Raw genomic sequence first — 22,782 nt, forward strand, 5'->3', positions numbered from 1 at the left:
GATTAATCACCCACATGGGGCTGATTGCATCCAGTGCCTGAGCAGGGCTGAGAGCATCTGGCTGGTTTTTAAGAATTTGACCTATCTCTGAGCAAGAATTCAGCAGCTTTGCATTAAGAGCATCTGTCCTTCAGTTATTTTTATTTATTTATTTATTTATTTATTTATTTATTTAAAATTTATATTCTGCTTTTTAGACATTTCATTCAAATACTGAAGATATTTCCCTGTCCTCAGAGAGCTTACAATCTAAGGGGGTAGATTTTTTAAAAATCTATACGCGCGTCCATGTGTGCGCGCTACCCAGCGCACACACATGGATGCACAATTTTATAATATGTGCACACCGGTGCGTGCATGTTACAAAATCGGGGGTGGCGCGCACAAGGGGGATACGTTTTGTTATATTTGCACAGCGATGCATCGGGGCCTTCCCCAGTTCCCTCCCAGTCCGCTCCAATGAAGGAGCGGACTGGGAGAGAACTTTCCTACCCCTACCCTAACCTTTCTTCCCCTTCCCCTTCCCCTTCCCCTCTCCTCTCCACCCTCTAAAAATCCATTTTAAATCTTTTTACCTTTTTTTAAAAGTTACTTCAGGGCCCAACCTGAAGTAACTTGTGCGTGCCAGCAGCTGGGACAGCAAACAATGGCTCTGTCCAGGCCTGCCCCCCGCCCCGCCCCGCTCCGCCCAAAACACACCCTGTGGCCCACCCCTTCCAAGTGGCCCGGCACTTGAGCGCGTCCAGGCCTTTACACTAGTGGCCGGGCCTCTTGGAAGATTCACCCGGTGTGCGTAAGGCCCAGCCACGCATGTAAAGGCCGGGATTTACGCGCGCAGGGATTTAAAAATCTGCTGTTAAATTTGTACCTGAGACAATGGAGGGTAAGGTGACTTATCCAAGGTCACAAGGAGCAGCAGGTGGACAACATGTTGCTCTTACTACTAGGCTACTTAACAGTAGTGCATTGGCTGACTTTTATATTCACATTAAGGATCCATTAACTCCCTTCTGCAGTTACTCTATTATGCCACATGGCTTTTATATGCACATTAATGGTTTATTTTCTCTCTCCTGTAGCTATCCTCCAGTCTGGAGCCTGAAAAACCTCATACCACTGTTGGGCATACAGAAAGTTACAAGATGGCTGGAGACATGAGGATGACCAATGGTCATACAAGTGACATGGAAAAGCTTAAATTGGACTCACAAGAAATGATTATAAAGTAGGTGATAACTGTTACTAAAGCCTTCTGAAAACACTGACTTCCAAATCCAGAGATGTGCTCCTAGGGCCTCATCAGCTTCACTCATAAGCTCATGTTTTCCAACAACTTTTTTTTTATCCAAAAACAGATATCACAGCCTCCGTTCATTCCTCACTTCTCCTTCTCCTACTCCTACTTTCTCTCCTTCTACCTCACCTACCTCCTGGAATTCTTTCTTTGTTCTCCCTTTCCTTCTTCCTCCAAGCTCTCACATCTTTCCCTCCATCTTCTAAATCCCTTCCTTCATTAGTCTTGTCTTCCCCTGCTGCTTCTCCATCTCTTCTTACCACCCCTCGTCTCGCCTTTCTTTTCCTTATTCTATCATCTGCCCTTCCTTCCTCTGCTTCCTTCCCTTCCCTTTCATAACATAACTCAGTGGCAGTAGTCTGGACTGTCACCACTTCTGCTGGTATTCATCCACCCTCTCAGGAAAGAAATATTGTCTCATATTTCTTTTGAGCCTCTTTCCCTCCTGCTTCATATAATAGACCCTCTTATCTTTTTATTCAGTCTTCTTTTGTTCCCCTCTCATTTCTAGAATTTTTTCTCCTTTTCTCTCTTGCAGCCCCTTCTCACTTTCTCCCTCTCCTTCTTCATTTCCTCCTTCTTCTTCCCCATTCATCTGTACCTGAATTTGTATCTCACCTTGAACTCAGATTTGGAGAGGCGAGTAATTAAATCTAAAATCCAAATCCATCCACATCATCCTTCTTCTGTTTTACCCTATCCCTCTTTTCAGCTCTTCTCTTTGCTACCCCTGTTTTCCACCACTTTCCCTCTTTTACCTTTCCCCTCCCCATTCCCTCTCTCTAACTCCCTTTTCCTCCCCTTTTCCATTGCTTATCTTTTCTCTTGCTTCTCTCTGCATCTTTCTTCCTTTTCTGCTTCTTTTCCTCCTCCCTTTCCACACCTTGCTCTTCTCCTCATTCCTCTTTTTCCTGCAGTGTATAAATCTACTCCTTTTGTTAGACTTTTCATTGCCTCTAAGGACTAAAATTATTTAGTGATGTCAACTTTACAATCAATATCTTTAAATGTGTTTGTATCACTACCCAAACTAACCCCAATCCACCTCCTGAAAACCCACCCCAATTCAAAGTGCCCCTATACAGTGGTACCTATATATAGAGTGTTAGACTGACCCTATATAGAACTTCTCTCTCTCCTTGTGCGAGCAAGTAAAGCCTGTTAGCATACACATACCATGAGTATTTTAAAAGCTATGTGCATAATTTATAAAATGAGGCATATGTTTGCTCACTTTGCAATACGCATGTTTCTTTTAAAATTTACCAGTATATATCCAGAATTGTCCAACTATCTTTTCCTGTGCATGTACTATAAAACACTGAACCTCCATAACAGTTACCCCCATTAAGTTTGACTCATATAAGAGATTTGGGGTCGCTAAGCCTTTCCACGGACCCCAAGTCTGATCAGTAGTATAGCATCCAGAATCTCAACCACCACCATCGTACATAAATCTGCTGCTCTCTGCACCAGCAGCCTGCCCTGCATCTAGGACCTGTAATTGTATTCATCATCAAGTTCTAGGATGGTGCTGTGGAGTGTGCCCACTCCCGTGAAGCATCCCAGTTTCTGGCCTCCATTCTGCACAAGAAGTGGCTGCACTGGGTTCTTATGTGATGCAGAGATTCGGAGGGCTGTGGTACAATGTACAAGAGGAACTGCAAGGGAAGAGCCCAAACAGGCATCCACACAACAACAGGTCCAGTACTGGAGTCAGAGAGCAGGTAGAAAGTAAATTACTGAAACACCTCAGTGCCAGCTGGGGCACAGACTGCAGATGCTGAGACACTTTCTGCTGCTGTTGCTATGCAGCTACAGGCCAAGCATTCAATTGTAAAATGGCCAATGTCAACAACTGCATCTGGAAATGACCACTGCCAACTGGAAGTGAGAGAGAAGATCAGCCAGCTAAATCAGCTAGACCAGCCAATCAGATAAGCCTGCACTTGGGAAGGGGAAGAGACACACCTGGGGATTTGGGCTGGGGGAGCTTGGAGACTAGGAGATTAGGGGTTGGAGTGCATGAGTGGAAACTGGGAGTTTGGGGATAGGTGATGAGAGGATGGATTGGTGGAGTGACTGGGACTATGGGGTGGGTGAGTTATAAACATAGACCCGTGACAGGCTGGGGAGGGTGTAAAAGACATGAAGAATGGGAAACTGGATGGGGTGTGAAAGACAGAAGAAAAAAACTGGAGCCTAGGAGGAGGGTGAGCAACAGGGAAGAAAGATGACCTGGTAAGAGGAAGAGAGCCAGAAGATAGAAGGGAGCTGCAAAAGGGGTGATACAGAGGGTGGAAATGGGGAACTTGAGAGTTGGTGAAAGAGGGAAAAACAGGAGGTGGGGGAAAGAGTGAGAACAGAAGAAGAATGGGAGGAGTGGAGAGGGAAGAATAGAAAGAGTGAAAGATGAATTGGGAAGGGGATAAGAATGGGAGATAGAAAACTGGTAGATAGGCAAGAAATGAAAATAGGGAGATTCAGGACTGGGAGGACCTGTGTGTGTGATGGGGATTGGTGTTAAGAGGAAGAGTAGGAAGGGATGAGAGAAGGAGCAAGTCAATAAAAGATGTGGAGAAATGGCAAGGAAGGAGAGATAAAAATATGGGGGTGGGAGAACCTGAAGGGAGATAGCTGGAAAGTCCAAGTGGATGGTTGGAGTGAGAGTCAGCTTGGTAATGGTGGGGAGAAGAGAACCAGAAAAGAGGCATCAGTTGGGTGGGTAAGGACAAGGGATCCAGATAGCTGGAGATCAATGAGACAGAGGGCTGAGGGGGGGCAATGAAGGGGAGAGTTGGGGAGGTGAATAACTGGGGAGGGAGAATTGGAGGGGGAAAAAGAGAGGTGAAATCTAGTTATGAGAAATAAAATGAAAGAGAAAGATCAATCTCAGAGACAGATGTAGAGAAGGAACAGGGTCATTCATCAAAGTGCATTATGGCGTTAATGCCCACGATAGTTATCACAGCGCACAGCACAATTGCAAATTTCTCAAATTTATTCAAAGGGTTTGGATTGGGGAGGGGTTTGGGCGGGATTAATGAAAATGAGGGGCATTATCGCACTGTGCAATAGCTTGCGTTTCGCTATCGCATGCTTTTAACACTGGACATAACTACACCTTTTTTCCTGTGATTAAGCTGTACGATATGCCTGAAACAGCCGTAACGCAATTTGTGATAAATATTGCAAATTCCTTTTCGGGCATTTTTGGGCATGTGGAGAGGAGGAGAAGAGAGGAGAGGAGTGGGGAGAGAGTGAGAGAGCCTCTGGGGTGGCACACATAGTAGTCAACTATTTATAGTTTATACTGCTATAGTACCGTGGTAGAAAGTCCATCAAGCTAAGGCGAAAAAATATTGTAGAAATCTCATCTTTGTGTGACTTTCCTCAATCCAAATGACATCAGATCTTTACAGAGGGTCTACTGTGCTGTTCATACATCTCACTCTGTATGTAAAACTCGCCCCAAAACCTTACACCACCCCCAAAACCTCACCTCAAGTTACTAGCTGGCCCTCTTATAGTGATATACATAGTTGACTACTATGAAAGCCTTAGAAAGAGGCTCTGGCTCGTTCTCTCTTGCTGTCTCTCTCTCCCTCCCTCCCTCTCTTCTCCCCCCCCAAAGGTATCACAGGCATTGTCCATGCAAAAATTAAAGCATTTTGATGAATCTAGGGGGAAGTGAAGCAAACAAGAGGAGATGAGAAAGAAAATGAAAAGGAGTTAGGAGAAAATGGACATGAGGACAGCACTGAAGGTGATTTGAAAAAATACATGTCCAGACAACAAAGGTAGAAAACATTTTATTTTAAGGGGTTAATTTTCAAAAGTATTTATAGAAGTGGTTTTATGCATGTAAATGGGCGTTTTGAAAATTACCCTAGGAGTACTTTGCTTAAAAGTACATGCAAAAGTGATTTTGTACGCACTTTGTACATGCAGGGAGGAGGAATAGCCTAGTGGTTAGAGCACTGGACTATGAACCAGGAGACCAAGGTTCAAGTCCCGCTGTCACTCCTTGTGACCTTGGGCAAGTCACTTTACCCTACATTGCCTCAGGTACAAAAAACTTAGATTGTAAGCCCTCTGGGGATAGAGAAATACAGTACCTGAATGTAAACCGGTGTGATATCTCAATTGAGATGAATGTCGGTATATAAAAAAAATAATAAATAAAATAAATAAAAAAATGCATATTTGAGCCTCATTCACACTGTTATAAACGTTCCCTCTATGTCTAGTGATTGTAATATGTCAGCTTTGAGAATGTGCAACTCTGATATCTTTGTAGTTTGCATGTGCAGGACAAAATACATTTTTATTTTTCTTTCTCCACTGTTGCACTGGCAGGCAGAATAACTTCTCAGGGCTTCTGTTTCTAATTTGTGTTCCCTTATTCTATATTATTTGAAGGTCTTTGTTCTGCCTGGGTGAAAGAAGTGAGGTATTTTACTAATATTTAGTTTCTGTGTAGGGGGTCTATAGCAGTCTGACTTGTTCTGTTTTTCCAATACAAGGTATAATGGTGTTCTAGGGCAGTGCTGCCTTTCATTAAGTAGGATTTTTGCTGTTTGAGTCCTTGGAGTTTTGTTTTATTTAATTTATAATTATTAAATTCTCACTACTCTTACATTGAAATGAAAATCAAGAATAGCGAAATTACAGGAAATATTAAGTAACAAAGCACTAAACATATCATAATAAGCCATAGTCCACATAAAAAGAAGGAATTAAAGGAAATATAAAAGAATAACACTGGTCTTCAGCCAAAATGCTCCGGAAATGAATGTAGTCAAACTTTACAAAATTTGGGTCACTGAGAACAAAAATGATGCTTAAAAGTATTGATTGGCTTTAGTTTTCAATATATGCCACTGGGTCAGTATAAACAACTTTTGACTTGGAATTGCAGAAGATAAGTGAGTTAAGAAGGGAAAAGATCTCAAATTAAACCAGAAATGACTAATATAGACCTTTGTTACTATCCTTACACATCAAACTGGCTCTGATGAAGAACTTTGTCAAGGCCATGAACAAAACTAAAGCAGCTTTAAAGTAAATTTCCAAGGTTAAGTGAAACTAAGATAAAGGAAGGTGTCTTTGTTTGCTCTCAAATTCGTGAACTTCTTCGAGATAATGCATTTAACTGTGCATTTGCAAGGCCAGGAAAAGATGGCGTGGTTAGTGGTAACACATTTTCTCGGAAACAAGAGAGCAGACAGCTATAAGGATTTGGTGGAAAAACTCCTCAAGGCATACAAAAAAAAAAAAAGCCTTGACTGCAACATGTCACTAAAGATACATTTTTTGCACTCTCATCTAGATTTTTTTTTCTGACTCCCTCACATGCTTTCTGCTTCAGATATATTTAAAAAAAATTTTACTGTGAGTTTTTGCCTCTGCGGCCAACTTCTTTTCAAATTCTTTCTTAACCTGTCTTATCAATGTCTTACATTTAACTTGCCAACGCTTATGCTTTTTTCTATTTTCACTTTTTTGGATCCTTCTTCCAGTTTTTGAATGAAGATCATTTGGCTAAAATAGCCTGTTTCACCTCACCTTCTAAACATGCCGGTAATCATTTTGCCTTCCTTCCACCTTTATTAATGTGTGTACTACATCTGGACTGTGCTTCTAGGATGGTATTTTTTTTAACAATGTCCACACTTCTTGCACACTTTTTACCTTTGCAGCTGCTCCTTTCAATTTTTTCAATTTTTTTCATTTTTTCAAAGTTTCCCTGTTGAAAGTTTAGCACTAGAGCCATGGATTTGCTTACTGTCCCCCTTCCAGATATTAATTCAAATTTGATCATATTATGTTTACTATTGCCAAGCAGCTCCACCACCGTTACCTCTCTTACTAAATCCTGCACTCCACTGAGAATTAGATCTAAACTTGCTTCCTCTTCTGTCAGTTTCTGAATCAATTGCTCCATAAAACTGTCACTTATTCCATCCAGGAACTTTATCTCTCTAGCATGTCCTGATCTTACATTTACCCAGTCAATATTGGGGTAATTGAAATCTACAAAAAGTACTAACAGTTAATCCCAATGTACAACGAGCCACGCAATATCTCACATCAATACGTTGTAAGCAAAAACTTTTTTCTTCTATGTGCTATATTTCATATAGATTAATTTATATGTGGGACCATCATAACACCCACGGTATACAAGCAGGTTAGCTTATGTATTAACCGCTACAGGTCATATTTAATCATCGGTCCAAGTTTTTCAAAAAGATTACATTTTATTAATAAGTGTACTTTTTTCTTTTTTTATAATTTTTCTAAAATTAATGTGGAACGGTACTTCCCTTATTAGTTGACAGCGCTACCGCGATTCGGAGATCCAGTTGTTTTTGGTGGCGCTACCGCGCTTCAAAGATTTAATCACTTGAAAAAATCCAATACAGTGCTACCGCGCTTCAGAGGTCCAGTTGTTTGTGTATGTGAGAGAGAGAGTGCATGGGTAGGTGTGTGTGAGAAAGAGGGACTACATGGGGGTGAGTGGATATGAGAAAGAGAGTGATTGCATGGAAGGTGGGCAGATATGGGAAAGAGTGACTGCATGGGGTGTGTGAGAAATAGAGTGACTGCATAGGGGTGTGTGTGTGAAAAAGAAAGTGACTGCAGTTGTGTGTGTGTGTGTGTGTGTGTGTGTGTGTGTGTGTGAGAAAGACAGACTGCATGGATGTGGTGTGAGAAATAAAGTGACTGCATGGGGGTGTGAGAAAGAGAGTGACTCCATGCATGGGGATGTGTGAGAAAGATACTGACTGCATAGATGGGGTGTGTGAGAAAGGGACTGACTACATTGATGAGTGGATGTGTGAGAAAGACAGTGACTGCATGGATAGGTGGATGTGAATGACAAAGAGAGAAAGAGCATGGGTGGGTGGGTGGGTGTGAGTGACCATATGATTATATGACAGAGAAGAAAGTGTATGTGCTCTTTCCTACCCCTTCTATGACATTCTCAGGGTGAGTGGAAATCAAGATACTAGATATGGAGAGTAGGGGATTTTTAAAAGTTTTATTAGTTTTAATATAGGATGTTTGATGTGTCTGCTGGTTTGAGATATTTTACTGGTGTTTGGTTAATTTAAAATTTTTTTTATATGCGTTCTTAATTTTTGGATGTTATTCTATTGGTCAGCTGTTTTTGAAATATTTATCAGGTTTTATAATTATGATTGATGTTTTATATTTCTTTATTTTATTGTTTGATGTTTTATGAGAAATGGTGGTTTGTTTTTTCTGGTAACTCTGCATACAAGGTTTGGCTTTTGGTTTCCATTTCAGTTTTTGCCATGTTTCTATTTATACTTTATGGTCTCTTTATCCTATATTTGATGAGGGACTGTCTGTGCTCTGTCTATCTGTGTTCTGCTGGCATGTAACTTCTGTATAGAGATCTATAACATTCTGGTTCTGTTTTCCTGATTGGAGATATATTGGTGTTTTAAGAACTTCTGTCATATGTGCTTTGTTGCCTTTTCATAGGTAGGGTTTGAGTGTGAATGCTGGCAATATATGCTGTTTTGCTATGGGAGGCTTATTATATTGGAATTGAAATGGTTTACTCATGGCTTTCTGAGGGCCAAGCCCTAATAGCTTAATACCTATGTGTTCCAAGTGTTTTTTTTTATTCATTTCTTTTCTTTATAAGAACATAAGAAATTGCCATGCTGGGTCAGACCAAGGGTCCATCAAGCCCAGTATCCTGTTTCCAATAGAGGTCAAAACCAGGCCACAAGAACCTGGCAAGTATCCAAACACTAAAGATCCCATGCTACTGATGCAATTAATAGCAGTGGCTATTCCCTAAGTAAAATTGATTAATAGCCATTAATGGACTTCTTATCCAAGAACTCATCCAAACCTTTTTTGAACCCAGCTACACTAACTGCACTAACCACATCCTCTGGCAACAAATTCCAGAGCTTTATTGTGCGTTGAGTGAAAAATAATTTTCTCCGATTAGTCTTAAATGTGCTACTTGCTAACTTCATGGAATGCCCCCTAGTCCTTCTATTATTTGAAAGTGTAAATAACTGAGTCACATCTACTCGTTCAAGACCTCTCATGATCTTAAAGACCTCTATCATATCCCCCCTCAGCCATCTCTTCTTCAAGCTAAACATCCCTAACCTCTTCAGCCTTTCCTCATAGGGGAGCTGTTCCATCCCCTATATCATTTTGGTTGCCCTTCTCTGTACCTTCTCCATCGCAACTATATCTTTTTTGAGATGCGGCGACCAGAATTGTACACAGTATTCAAGGTGCGGTCTCACCATGGAGCGATACAGAGGCATTATGACATTTTCCGTTCTATTAACCATTCTCTTCCTAATAATTCTTAACATTTTATTTGCTGGGTTTTCTGGTTGGTACCACAGTTGGTACCACAGCTGTGTATGTAAATACAATATACAATACAGTGCATGTTATTTTAAGTGTTATTTTTACCTCAGAAGAATATACTTTGAATGTCCTTCATGTAAAATCTGTTATAAATGCATTATTTTTAATTGTGTGTGGAGAGGGCCAGGGAGAATTCTGGGATAACATTCAGCTGCAAAACATCCTAAATGTAGCCAGACTTAATTTTTTGGCTGGGTCCAAAGTTAACATGAATGGGTAGTAGGCATACAGATCTGAGCCATGGCAGTTATACTCATAAAATACTTAATGCACTTGATAACAGATTTCTAAGTAGTCTCCTATAGCTGCCATACTTTCAATTAAAAGGAATGGACCGTGGCCACTCTTACATCCTAGTCCTACTTGACATCTCTGCTGCCTTTGATACTGTCAACCACGACATCCTAATAAGACGCCTTTCTGAAATGGGTATCACTGGCTCAGCCCTCCTCTGGTTTATCTCCTACCTTAAAGATAGGCGCTATTTGATCAAAATTGAAAACTCCGAATCCACACCCACCCTATTCACCCAAGGGGTCCCTCAAGGCTCCGCACTCTCATCCACACTGTTTAAAATGTACCTCCTCCCCCTCTGCCAACTACTTACCGACCTAGGGTTCCCACATTTCCTCTACGCGGACGATGTCCAAATTCTCATTCCTGTCCAAGAATCACTAGACAAAGCCAGCAAAACATGGGAGAACTGCCTCAGCTCAATAAACCACCTCCTTACCAGCCTACATCTTGCTCTGAACACTGCTAAAACAGAACTCATCCTCATTTCGCAGCATAACACCACCAAGTACTTAACAGATAGGAATCAACATGCACCCACAATTTCCCTCCAACCACAAGCTCGTAGCCTTGGAGTCACCATTGACAGCCAACTCAATTTCAAAAAATTCATCAACTCCACGATAAAAGATTCATTCTTCAAACTCCACACCCTTAAGAAACTTAAACCCTTCCTACACCTCAATGATTTTCGCACCGTCCTACAAGCTACCATCCTTACGAAAATTGACTACTGCAATGTAATCCTCCTAGGACTCCCTGCTTCTTACATTAAACCCCTACAAATACTCCAAAATGCTGCAGCCAGAATACTAACACGTGTAGAACTGACCACATAACTCCAATCTTTAAAGATCTGCATTGGCTGCCAGTTTCCACCCGCATCCTTTACAAGAACTTACTCATTATACACTAGGGATGTGAATCATTTTTTGACGATTTAAAACAATCGTCAGATATATTTTAAATCGATAAAAATCGTTAGAGCCGCAATACAATAGCAATTCCCCCGATTTATCGTCAAAAAATCGTAAATCGGGGGGGGGGGGGGGGAAACCGGCACACCAAAACAACCCTAAAACCCACCCGACCCTTTAAAACAAATCCCCCACCCTCCCGAACCCCCGCAAAATGTTTTAAATTACCTGGGGTCCAGTGGGGGGGGGGGGGGTCCCGGCGTGATCTCCCGCTCTCTGGCCACGGCTGCGTTAATAGAAATGGCGCCGGTGGCTCTTTGCCCTTATCATATGACAGGGCAAAGGTAGCGCCGGCACCATTTTGGTTCTTGGCGCCCGACGTCACGAGTGCAGGAGATCGCTCCCGGACCCCCGCTGGACCCCCAGGGACTTTTGGCCAGCTTGGGGGGGCCTCCTGACCCCCACAAGACTTGCCAAAAGTCCAGCAGGGGTCCGGGAGCGACCTCCTGCACGTCGGCCTGATTGACATAGTGAGGGCAAAGGTAGCGCCGGTGCCAGTTTGAATATTGGCAATACGACCCCCCCACTGGACCCCAGGTAATTTAAAACATTTTGGGGGGGTTCGGGAGGGTGGGGGATTTGTTTTAAAGGGTCAGGGTGGGTTTTAGGGTTGTTTTGGTGTGCCGGTTTTCCTGCCCTCCCCACTCCACCGATAAAACAATTTTTTAACCAAAAAAACTGACGATCAGATTTCCCCCCCCCCCTCAGCCAAAATCGATCGTTAAGACGATCGATCACACGATTCACATCCCTATTATACACAAATCCATTCACAACAACATTAACTGGACTAGCAACTGCATTCACCTATATGCCTCTGAACGCCCCAGCAGAGCAATCTACAAAGGCACCCTCCGCATCCCACCTTACAAGACCTATTGTCTAACTTCCACTAAAATGTGTGCCTTCTCTATAGCAGGTCCCACGCTTTGGAACTCCATGCCATCAGACCTTTGACTGGAAACAAGCACGCATTTAACCCCATTTATTCAACCCTCCACCCTTCCCTCCCCGCCCCCACATCAATCTTATCTGCCTAATCTAATGGTAAACACTAACTCCAATGTCATGGCTTATTCCTTATTTATGATATGCAATGTTTGACTCTAACAAAGTTTGTTAACTATCATCTATATACCCTTCCAGGTTCAGCATTCACCCTGTTTAATGTATTTCCCTTCTGTTACACGTTACATGTAAACCGATATGATGTTTCGATGAATACCTGTATAAAAAAACTTTAAATAAATAAATAAATGCATTTAAAGATGTCACGAGAGGTGGTATCCTATAACTTAAGCAAATCCAGATACCTCAAACACACATCACAATATCCAATTACACCAAAACTGTTGCGCTGGAGGTGGACCTTTGGCCTGGTGCAGGATTGGTATGGCCTTCTGGTCGGACCCAGAGAGCACCTGCCACCAGAAGGCGGAGCACACTAGGAGACAGAGGCTAGCTGGAGCTTCACCAATAGTAATCCGGGGTTTCTGCAGGTTGAGCCCTTGGGTACCCGGACCGCCTGGACTTAGGCGGCCTCAGAGGGTCCCCCAGAGAGGTAGCGGTGTGCCCACCACTAACAAAGGTGTGCGGCTGATGAGGAATGACCATGATCTGGATCACTGGAGACCTCCGGAAGGATACGAGAGATCCTTCCGGAGGAAGGTCTTCCGGGCAAAATAGGCAGCGCCTATGGGTCCAGTTGGAGGTAGGCTACTGGTAGCATCCGAGCAGGCTGGTCTGGTTGTCACAGGAGTGAATAGAGTATCCAAGTGTAGCGCAAGGGTCAAAGCCAGGGTATCAATCCGAGAATGGTCAGCCAAAGCAAGGGTCAGTTCTGAGATAAGTCCATATGTGGTCAGTAGGCAGGCAGTGGTCGGTTCCAGGCAGCGGTCAATGTGGTCAGTAGGCAGGCAGTGGTTGATTCCAGGCAGCGGTCAACATAGTCAAGCAGGCAAAGGTCAGTGCCATGAATCAGCCCGAGGAGGTACGACAAGAGGAGGAACGAAGGCAGAAATCAGGAGAGACACTGGAACATGAGGAGGACCACGGGAACACAGGAACGTAGGAGCACTGGAAAGAACAGGAACACAGGAACAAGACTGGATCAGGCAAAGGAACAAGGAACAGCAAACTAGCTACATCGAAGTGTCGACCCGATTGCCAAGGCGAGGTTCTGGGGACAGGGCCTCGCCTTTTATACAGGAACTACGTGATGTCATCACCAGGCACCGCGGGCCGGGTTCCCGCGCTGGGCTGTTTAAAAGGGAGCATGGTCTGCGTGCGTGTGCGCCTAGGGGCAGGGCCAATGCTGAGGAGGACGCCGAACCACTGCGTGAGGAGTGCTGAGAGTCAGGATACCTGGGAGCGCCGCGGACGGCAGGAGCTGGCCCCAGCAGCCAGAGACGAGGAGCAGGAGCTGGTGGAAAGGAGTGAGAGGTGAGCAGGCCCGGTCGCGGCACCAACGCGGCTGGGATGTGCAACAAAAACAGCACTAATTCCCAGCAACCCTACCTATGAAAAAGTAGCGATTGTAACATGTCCTAGAAAAGTGGTTTTCAACTAGGGGTAATAGGAAGAGAAGGCAGTTATGGAGACAGGGTGTGCAGAATTTTCAGTGAAACCCCTCATAATACCTGCTGCCTCTCCTTAAAGTAAGAAAGGCACAAAAAAGATAAATAGAAATTTTACTTTAACTTTTTATGGCTTGGGGTATATAAAATAGTTCAACGCTGAGATCATAAGCCTGAGAGAGGGTCGGATATAATTATGTTGGCCTAGCATCTCAAAATATTTGTTTTTCAGTCACATGGCTGCAGCAAATTTTCTGGTGCACCACCAACTTTAGTAGTCACCCTACGCCCCTGGTTGGGGGTTACTCTTCACTATTCTGGAGAGATCTCTCTCTTCACTTTCATTGGGAGGGATAGGAGTGCCAACAAAATACTCTGGAAGTTCAAGTTGGGTGTCCAAACAAAACTTTGCTGTAGAAATGTTTCAAAAACAAGTAATGGTACTTTACACATCAGTTCTTGGCACAAACAGCTTGTTATCACAATCGTTTAACTTTCTTTATCCATGCAAATGACTCTCAGTAATTAGGCCAGGAAAAGATCTCACCATCTAGGGCACGAAAAAGCAAGGCTTCCCAGGTGGACAGGAGCATCCTAAGTTGGGCAGAAAAATCCCCTTTCAAAAATACTGGCAGACAAAAAAAAACAGGGTTTCAGACTCTGCACAACTCCTACATGTACCTCTCCTCCCCAGAGTGAAGTCTCTGGATGGGGGCCTCCAAGAATAACAAAAAGATCTTACCCACGGGATCTTTCAGATGAAAGATCCAGGCAGCCGAGAACAATCAGTTTTTCTAATTTTCCCCACTTCAGGGCAGGAAGGGTGGCAGCAAAAATCTTTTTTCCATATCCTCAAAACAAATTCTTCGCTCAAAAAATTCTAAACTGGAATTCTCTTGCAGCAGTTCACCACGGGCTATGAATCTCAGATTGGGGCTGCAGTGGGCACAGTCTTCCCTATTCTGGACACTCCAGAAACATACCTGGGAACTTTTGATTTCCTGAGATTGTCCTGAGATTGTGACACAAGATGAAAGCAGTAGCAGCATGCACACAAACTCTCTCTCACACTAGCACACTCACATGTTCATTCGCACACACACACACATGCTCATTCTCATAACCTTGCTCACTTCTCTGTCATCCATACACATGCACTTTCTCACATACACACACACTTTTCTCCCTCTATCATACACAGAGAGTGGATGCATAAATGTTCTCCTCCCTATCACCTACCCACGTACACACTGGCAAGCAATCTCCTTTTCTCACAAACACACACAAAAAAAGGAGCACGCTCCCTTTCTCTCTCATACACAGACAGACAGAAGCACCTTCCCCCTCACATACACACACAGAAGCACCCTCCCTCTCTCACACATACACCACACACACATACACACACACAGAAGCACCCTCCCTCTCTCACATACATACAAACACAAACATACCCTCCCTCTCTCACATACATACATACATACACAGAAGCACCCTCCCTCTCTCACACATACACCACACACACATACACACACAGAAGTACCTTCCCTGTCTCACATATACACACAAAAGCAAGCACCCTCCTGATCTCACATACGTACACACACACACAACACACAAAGAACTCTCCAGATCTCACATAATCCACACATACATAGAAGCACTCTCCAGATCTCACATACATACACATACACACACACACACCCCAAAGCACCCTCTCTCTCTCACTTACACACAAAAGCACCATCCCAATCTCACATATACACAGGAGCATCCTCCAGATCTCACACACATACATATACACACACACACAGGTCCCCAGCTGAGCAGCTCAAGTCTTTGGCCCCACCAGCCTGGTCTATGGCAGCGGTCATTGGCTCCCTTTGGCCCCGCTGACCTAGTCTTTGGCGGCGCCCAGCGGCTCCCATCTTCTTCACCGCCGACCTGGTTCCTGCTTGTCTCGCTCCTCTTGCACAGCCCTGCGCTTCTCCTTGTCCTTCTGCAGTATGGCTGCTGACGCTCCTCCTTCTTCAGGCCCGCACTGCTTCAGCCATTTTTTTCTTACGGCCTTCTGCAGCAAGGCACCCAGAGTTTTCAGGTGTTGGCCTGGAGACCCAGCAATTTGTTCAGAATTGCAGAGTCTCCAGGCCAAATCTGGAGAGTTCCCAAGTATGCCCAGAAAGGGGCTTCTCTGTTATCCCTTCCCAGGCCAAGAACTAGAGGTCTTGCAAAAAACTCCAAAACCAAGTCCAAAAATCCCTTAAATAAACTCTGGAACACCCTTCTGGACAGGTTGTGTACCTGCAAGGCAATTGCCCCCTTACTATTTGGTGTATGTTACAAGCTGTGAAGCCTAGTACACTAAAATAGGAAGAAAATCAACTCAGGAAAGACAGCTTTCACCTCTAATTACTAACTCAAAATACCACACCTTGCAATGATGCAAGCTACATTTATATCTGCAGGGGACTAGCCATTCCAGCAACCTGAAATGGTGCAACCCTAACCCTCTCTCTACTGCTTAACTCCTGCTCCTAGCTCAAAAAGGATTTAGGAATTAGGGCCATTTAGGGGTAATCCCAAAGGGTTGCCACACTTCTTTCCTCTCTTCTTATTCACCCTACCTATTCTCTTCTCACTGTTGTTCCTCCTCTTTCTCTTGTTCTCTCTCCTCCATTCTTCATCCCCTTCTTGCTACATTATCATCCTGGGGCCTCTCCTTCTCCATCTCCTGCCATTCCTGATTGTTACCCTTACCCTTTTCCCCACCTTTTCTATCCCTCCCTCTCCCTCTCATCTTCCTCTCGTGCTCCTCCTTGTTATTGCCTTCTTCCACCCCCATCTTGCTCTCCCACTCTCTCTTTCATGCACACTTTTGCTCTCCCTTTTCCCTCTCTCCCAGTTCTGGCTGTCCCCTCTTACTCGCCCCACACTCCTATCACTCTCTTGTGTGCATCTCTTATTGTCTCTCCAGGGCCAACGGAAGTATTAGGCAGACTGGGCAATTGTCTAGGGCGCTAGAAGCCGGGGTGACACCAGATGGTTGGGTGCCGGCTTAGAGAGGAGCGATAGAATGGTGGGCAGAGGCTGACGGTAAGATGGAGACGTCAGTGGGCAGATAGTTTGCAGTGATTGCAGGTTCCGTGATGTTAGTGAAGGATAGAGAGAGAGAGAGAGAGAGAGACTGAGAGAGAGAGAGAGAGAGAGATCATGTGACCTCCAGCAGGGTGCTTCAGACTCTTGTACCAGCCATATGTCTCTCACACACACATGCTCTTGCTCTCACTGCTTCTTCACACTCATTCTCTCTCTCTCTCACTGATTACCCTTCACACACACACTCCATTTTTCTCTTTCCCCCCTCCTTTGATCTCTCACTCACTCATACATGCACACTTTCTCTTATCCTCTCCTCTCCCTCTCCTTTACTGGGATCTATCAGGACTGGAGAATATAGTGCTACCCCATTTCTTGCTGCTGATTGGCTCATTGTTATAGCCCGAATCAATCAGGGATGGGAGGCAGAGAATCAGCAACAACTCCTTCCTGCCTCGGACTCCACCCTAGTGCTTGTCATGTATACAGCACAGACAGAGGAAGCAGGCAGCTTGGCTTAGAAAAGAGGGTGGTTTCTAGTACTCAGAGCACGATCTAAATCTGAAGTCTAGAACCCTGGGCTGCATAAATCTTCATCTAGGTGAATAGTGGGCAATTTCTTTGCGGCTAGCCCTTTTACTTGGTAAATAGGTACTTATCCTTGTAAATGACTTTTGAAAATTGCTTTCTAAAAGGTCCATGTTCAAAAACCCATGGAGCAGGTAAGATAACCCGGTAAATCTATCTGGATTTCTTTATCCAGATATTCAGCGGCCCTAATGCAGCTAAAAGTGCTGCTGAACATCCAACCTAAAGTTAGCCGGACAAAGTTGTCTGGCAAACTTTAGGCCTGTTATTTGACCAACCAGAGTTATCTGGGTAGCTTTGGAAGGCTAGCTCTTAATATCAGCACTGATCAGCGAATGTTAAACTGTGTTCTGGGAACACCCCCCTGCACAGTCTCTTTTTTTTCAGCAAAATTTTAAGGCAGCAGAGGAAGCGGAGGAGTAGATTGAAACAGCAAGATTTGTCTGTCTATCTCCTATTTGTTAGCTGAACAAACCTGTTGGATATAGATCTCTTTGCATATAACTCTAGCCTAAGTTGCTGAAAATGTATTAATGTTTTAGTATTGCCCTAAAAGATGTTTTACTCTTTATTTATTTACTTTTAACTTAATGGCTTGCCTTTTACCAACACATCAAAGCAAGTTATAACACTAATCATTATGATCATTACTATGTCATGTTACATTGTTATGTTTACTTTATTGTTTGCATTGTGGTGACTTTTTGTACGCTACCTTGGGTGTTCTTTTTGATTCTGAAGGCTGTATGTCAATAGAGATTTAGAGGTCCATCTTCAGTGAGCGGAAAGTTACCTAGATAATCTTATCCAGATATTCAGCAGAACTTATTCAGAAAAATCTGCTGCTGAAAATGCTCGGACGACTTTACCCCAATAAAGTTGTCTAGCTATATTTAGGACATTGTTTTCTCTGACTAAACTTGCCTAGCTAAGTTTATCTCACGCATGCTGAATACCAACACCAGCTGGATACATTTTAGCCATGCCCTGGGGATACCTAGCACTGCCTCTTTATATTTGGCTACATTTTAGCCAGGAAGTGACACTTATGCAGGTAAAATTTTGCTAGTTAAAGGGGCAAGATTTTTAAATATGGGGTTGTCTAGCTAGCTTAAAAGTTAGACAAATCATTTCAAATACATTCATCTGAGTAAAATGGTGTGACTGAAAATATACACATGGATTCTACAGTGTGTGTGCTTGTAGCCATGGGAGAAACAGCTAATTCTACAAGGTAAGTTTAGATCAAGGGAGGAAAATGGTGCACGTGTATTGCATTTTCAAATATACACACAATATTGCCCCCCTCCCTTTCACAGCCTGCACAAATAGCAGGTGCAAAGTGCACGGACAAGTTTAACACTCACATGCTTTGCGCTTGCAAATTTTCATAAAGAAGCAATGTGGCTAATATCTGTTTAAAAATTTGGCTATGGTGCAGATTTTAAAAGCGCCCAACCATAGCATAGCTATGTGTGGGCCTGGGTGGGCCATGGCCCACCCACTTTGGGCTCAGGCCTGCCCAATCACAGCTATCTGACACCAAACAAGGCCTGAGGAATGGCCACCACCGACTCCATTATCACAGTGGCTGAAGGAAAGAGCCCGCTGAAGCAAGGCTGCCACAGGAGCCTATCACTGTGGCGAAGAAGAATTAGTTCCTAGGGATGTGAATCGTTTTTCAACGATTAAAATTATCGTCCGATAATGTTTATATCGTCTTAAATCGTTATAGAACACGATACAATAGAAATTCTAACGATTTATCGTTAAAAATCGTTAAATCGTGTTAGTGCGCACTAACTCGATTTAGTGCGCACTAACTGAAAATGATACAAATAAACACTTTCCAGGTCACTGAAGGTCAGTTAGGAATGAATATGTGTTCCTATTGGCTGGCTGCCCTCTTATCTATTGATGTTACCAAGGTTACCACTGAGGTGATGGTTGGGGGGATGGGAAATGGAACTGGAAACTAACGAACACCAACAGAAAATGAAACAAAGTGTTCACACTTCCCAGGTCAGTAAAGGTCATTTAGGAATGAATATGTATGTATGTATTCCTATTGGCTGGCTGTGCTCTTATCTATTGATGTTACCAATATGGTTGGGGGGATGTGAAATGGAAACAGTTGGAAGCTTGACAAAAAAAGTAATGTAATGATCAGCACTCACGTGACTAGAACTTGTTTGTTTATTATTTTTGTTAGCAGGCACCTGAAATGCTAGTGCATGTTGAATTTGCCAATCACTGTGCATTTTAGAAAGGTGGTCCTGGCTGGAACTGTACACAGTTCAAATATATGTAATTGATTGTTGGTAAGTGTATTTTTTAAGTAGCCACACTGGCACAAGTATGTTTACTTTTCCTCCTACTTAACTCACTAGCTCAGCTTTGTAAGAAGGGCTTCTCTGCTTGTGTGTTGTTTTTGTTTGGTGTGAGGAGAGCAGAAACATCAGATCTTTATTCAATCTACTACAGTCATCTCTTACAGTGCCCTATCCCTATTAATACCAGGAGTGTTGTGATCTTCCTGCACACAGTGCCCTAACCCTGATACCAGTCTGAGACAGCTCCCTCCCTGCATTACTAGTGAGAGGCTGGCTTCACAGACAGGGGGGAGCTGCCTGACCCTCACTCCTGACTTCCCCCATGTCCCAGCTAGTGAATGGTGTGTGGGTGAGGGGGGGGGGGGAGGATGGTGAAGTCTGAGACAGCTCCCTCCCTGCATTACTAGTGAGAGGCTGGCTTCACAGACAGGGGGGAGCTGCCTGACCCTCACTCCTGACTTCCCCCATGTCCCGGCTAGTGAATGGTGTGTGGGTGAGGGGGGGGGGGGGAGGATGGTGAAGTCTGAGACAGCTCCCTCCCTGCATTACTAGTGAGAGGCTGGCTTCGCAGACAGGGGGGAGCTGCCTGACCCTCACTCCTGACTTCCCCCATATCCCAGCTAGTGAATGGTGTGTGGGTGAGGGGGGGGGGGGAGGATGGTGAAGTCTGAGACAGCTCCCTCCCTGCATTACTAGTGAGAGGCTGGCTTCACAGACAGGGGGGAGCTGCCTGACCCTCACTCCTGACTTCCCCCATGTCCCAGCTAGTGAATGGTGTGTGGGTGAGGGGGGGGGGGGGAGGATGGTGAAGTCTGAGACAGCTCCCTCCCTGCATTACTAGTGAGAGGCTGGCTTCACAGACAGGGGGGAGCTGCCTGTCCCTCACTCCTGACTTCCCCCATGTCCCAGCTAGTGAATGGTGTGTGGGTGAGGGGGGGGGGGTGGATGGTGAAGTCTGAGACAGCTCCCTCCCTGCATTACTAGTGAGAGGCTGGCTTCACAGACAGGGGGGAGCTGCCTGACCCTCACTCCTGACTTCCCCCATGTCCCAGCTAGAGAATGGTGTGTGGGTAAGGGGGGGGGGGGGAGGATGGTGAAGTCTGAGACAGCTCCCTCCCTGCATTACTAGTGAGAGGCTGGCTTCACAGACAGGGGGGAGCTGCCTGACCCTCACTCCTCCGGGGTATTGTGATCTTCCTGCACACAGTGCCCTATCCCTGATACCAGGGGTGTTGTGATCTTCCTGCATGCAGTGCCCTATCCCTATTAATACCAGGAGTGTTGTGATCTTCCTGCATGCAGTGCCCTATCCCTATTAATACCAGGAGTGTTGTGATCTTCCTGCATGCAGTGCCCTATCCCTATTAATACCAGGAGTGTTGTGATCTTCCTGCATGCAGTGCCCTATCCCTGATACCGGGATGTGTGCAAGAAGATCACAACACCCCCGGTATCAGGAATAGGGCACTGTGTGCAGGAAGATCACAACACCCCCAGTATCAGGAATAGGGCACTGTGTGCAGGAAGATCACAACACCCCTGGTATTAGGGATAGGGCACTGTGTGCAGGAAGATCACAACACTCCTGGTATTAATAGGGATAGGGCACTGTGTGCAGGAAGATCACAATACCCCTGGTATCAGGGTTAGGGCACAAGTTCTAGTCACATTGACTGATCACATTACTTGTTTTGTCAAGCTACCAACTGTTTCCATTTCCCATCCCCCATATACTGTCAGTAGGAAACTTGGTAACATGAATAAATAAGAGGGCAGCCAATAGGAATACATATTCATTCCTAAACTGACCTTAACTGACCTGAAAAGTGTCAAATTGTATCATTTTCAGTTAGTGCGCACTAACTCCCAGTTAGTGCGCACTAACTCCCGTTAGTGTGCACTAACTCGAGTTAGTGCGCACTAATCGGAAAAAACGATTTTTAACGATTTTTTAACTAAAAAATCGTGCCTAAGACGATTTTCTTGCCCTGCCACACGATTTCTATCGTTAAGACGATATGGAAAACGATTCACATCCCTATTAGTTCCACTGAACAAGGCTGCCACGGGAGCGCATCCCCATAATAGCGAAGAAAGCCCCGCTGAAGCAAGGTCGCCATGGGAACCCATTGCCGTGGCCATGAAGAAATCCCACTGAAGCATGGCCATCACAGGAGCCCATCCCCATGGTCGCAAAGAAGGCCCTGCAGAAACAAGGCCACCTCAGGAGCACATCCCTGTGGTGGCGAAGAAGAATGTCCGCCAAGGTAAAGCTACGGCAGGAGTCCATCCCCATAGTAATGAAAGAGGACCTGCCTAAGCAAGGCCGGCACATGAGCCCATCCCCTTGGTGGTGGAAGAATGGGTTTGGCAGTGAGGCACAGTGTGTGTTTCTGCTTAAGAATGGGACCTGGGTGATCATATGTGAGAATGGGAGCTTGTCTGTGTGTATGTGTGTGTTAGAATGGTAGCCTGGGTATGTATATAAGAATGGGAACCTGGGTGTTTTGCATTTGTGTGTGAGAATAGGAGCATGGGTATGTGTATATGTGTGTGAAAGAATGGGAGCCTGAGTGTTTTGTGTGTGAAAGAAAGGGAACTGGAGTGTTTTGTGTTTTGTGTGTGTATGTGTGTGTAAGAATGGGAGCCTGGGTGTTTTTGTGTGTGTGTGTGTGTGAGTGAATGGGAGCCTGGTGTGTGTGTGTGTGTTGGGGGGGGTTAAGAATGGGAGCCTGGGTGTTTTGTGTTTGTGTGTGACAATGGGAGCCTGGGTGTGTGAGTGAGAGCTTGTGTGTATGGTAGAACATGTGAGAGTGAGAGCTCATGTATGTAAGGGAGTCTGTGAGGGGAAGCACGAGCCTTAATGTATGTGTGAGAGAGAGGAAGGGAAGAAGATAGGAGAGAGAATAAACTGAAAGAGAATAGTGACCCTGGAGAAAGAATTAGGAAAAGACTGACAAGGCAAAAGTGACAAAAAGAGACAGGGACCAACTTCTTAGAAAAATAAAAAGATCAGACAAAAAAAAGTAAAAAAATTTTTTTTTGAGATATTAGCAATTGGAATATGACATCTTTGGGTATGTGCATTTCTTTAATTTTATATTTTGCTCTTTAGAATTCCACTATTCAGAGTCTGGTTTCTCAGGCTTTCTATTTCAGTTTTGTTTGCATATTTCTATTTCTAA

General features: G+C 44.4%; 1 protein-coding gene across 1 annotated transcript in view; it reads left to right on the forward strand.

The window, feature by feature from the left end:
* LOC115090769 (myosin-16-like) overlaps nt 1–22,782 on the forward strand; it is a 292,772-nt gene that overhangs the window by 33,892 nt on the left and 236,098 nt on the right. Inside the window, exon 3 of the mRNA XM_029600261.1 lies at nt 1,080–1,225. Coding sequence (XP_029456121.1) covers nt 1,080–1,225 — 146 coding nt within the window. The remainder of the gene's footprint in view (nt 1–1,079; nt 1,226–22,782) is intronic.

Source organism: Rhinatrema bivittatum, chromosome 4 (genome assembly GCF_901001135.1).
Source record: "Rhinatrema bivittatum chromosome 4, aRhiBiv1.1, whole genome shotgun sequence".
Lineage (NCBI taxonomy): Eukaryota > Metazoa > Chordata > Amphibia > Gymnophiona > Rhinatrematidae > Rhinatrema > Rhinatrema bivittatum.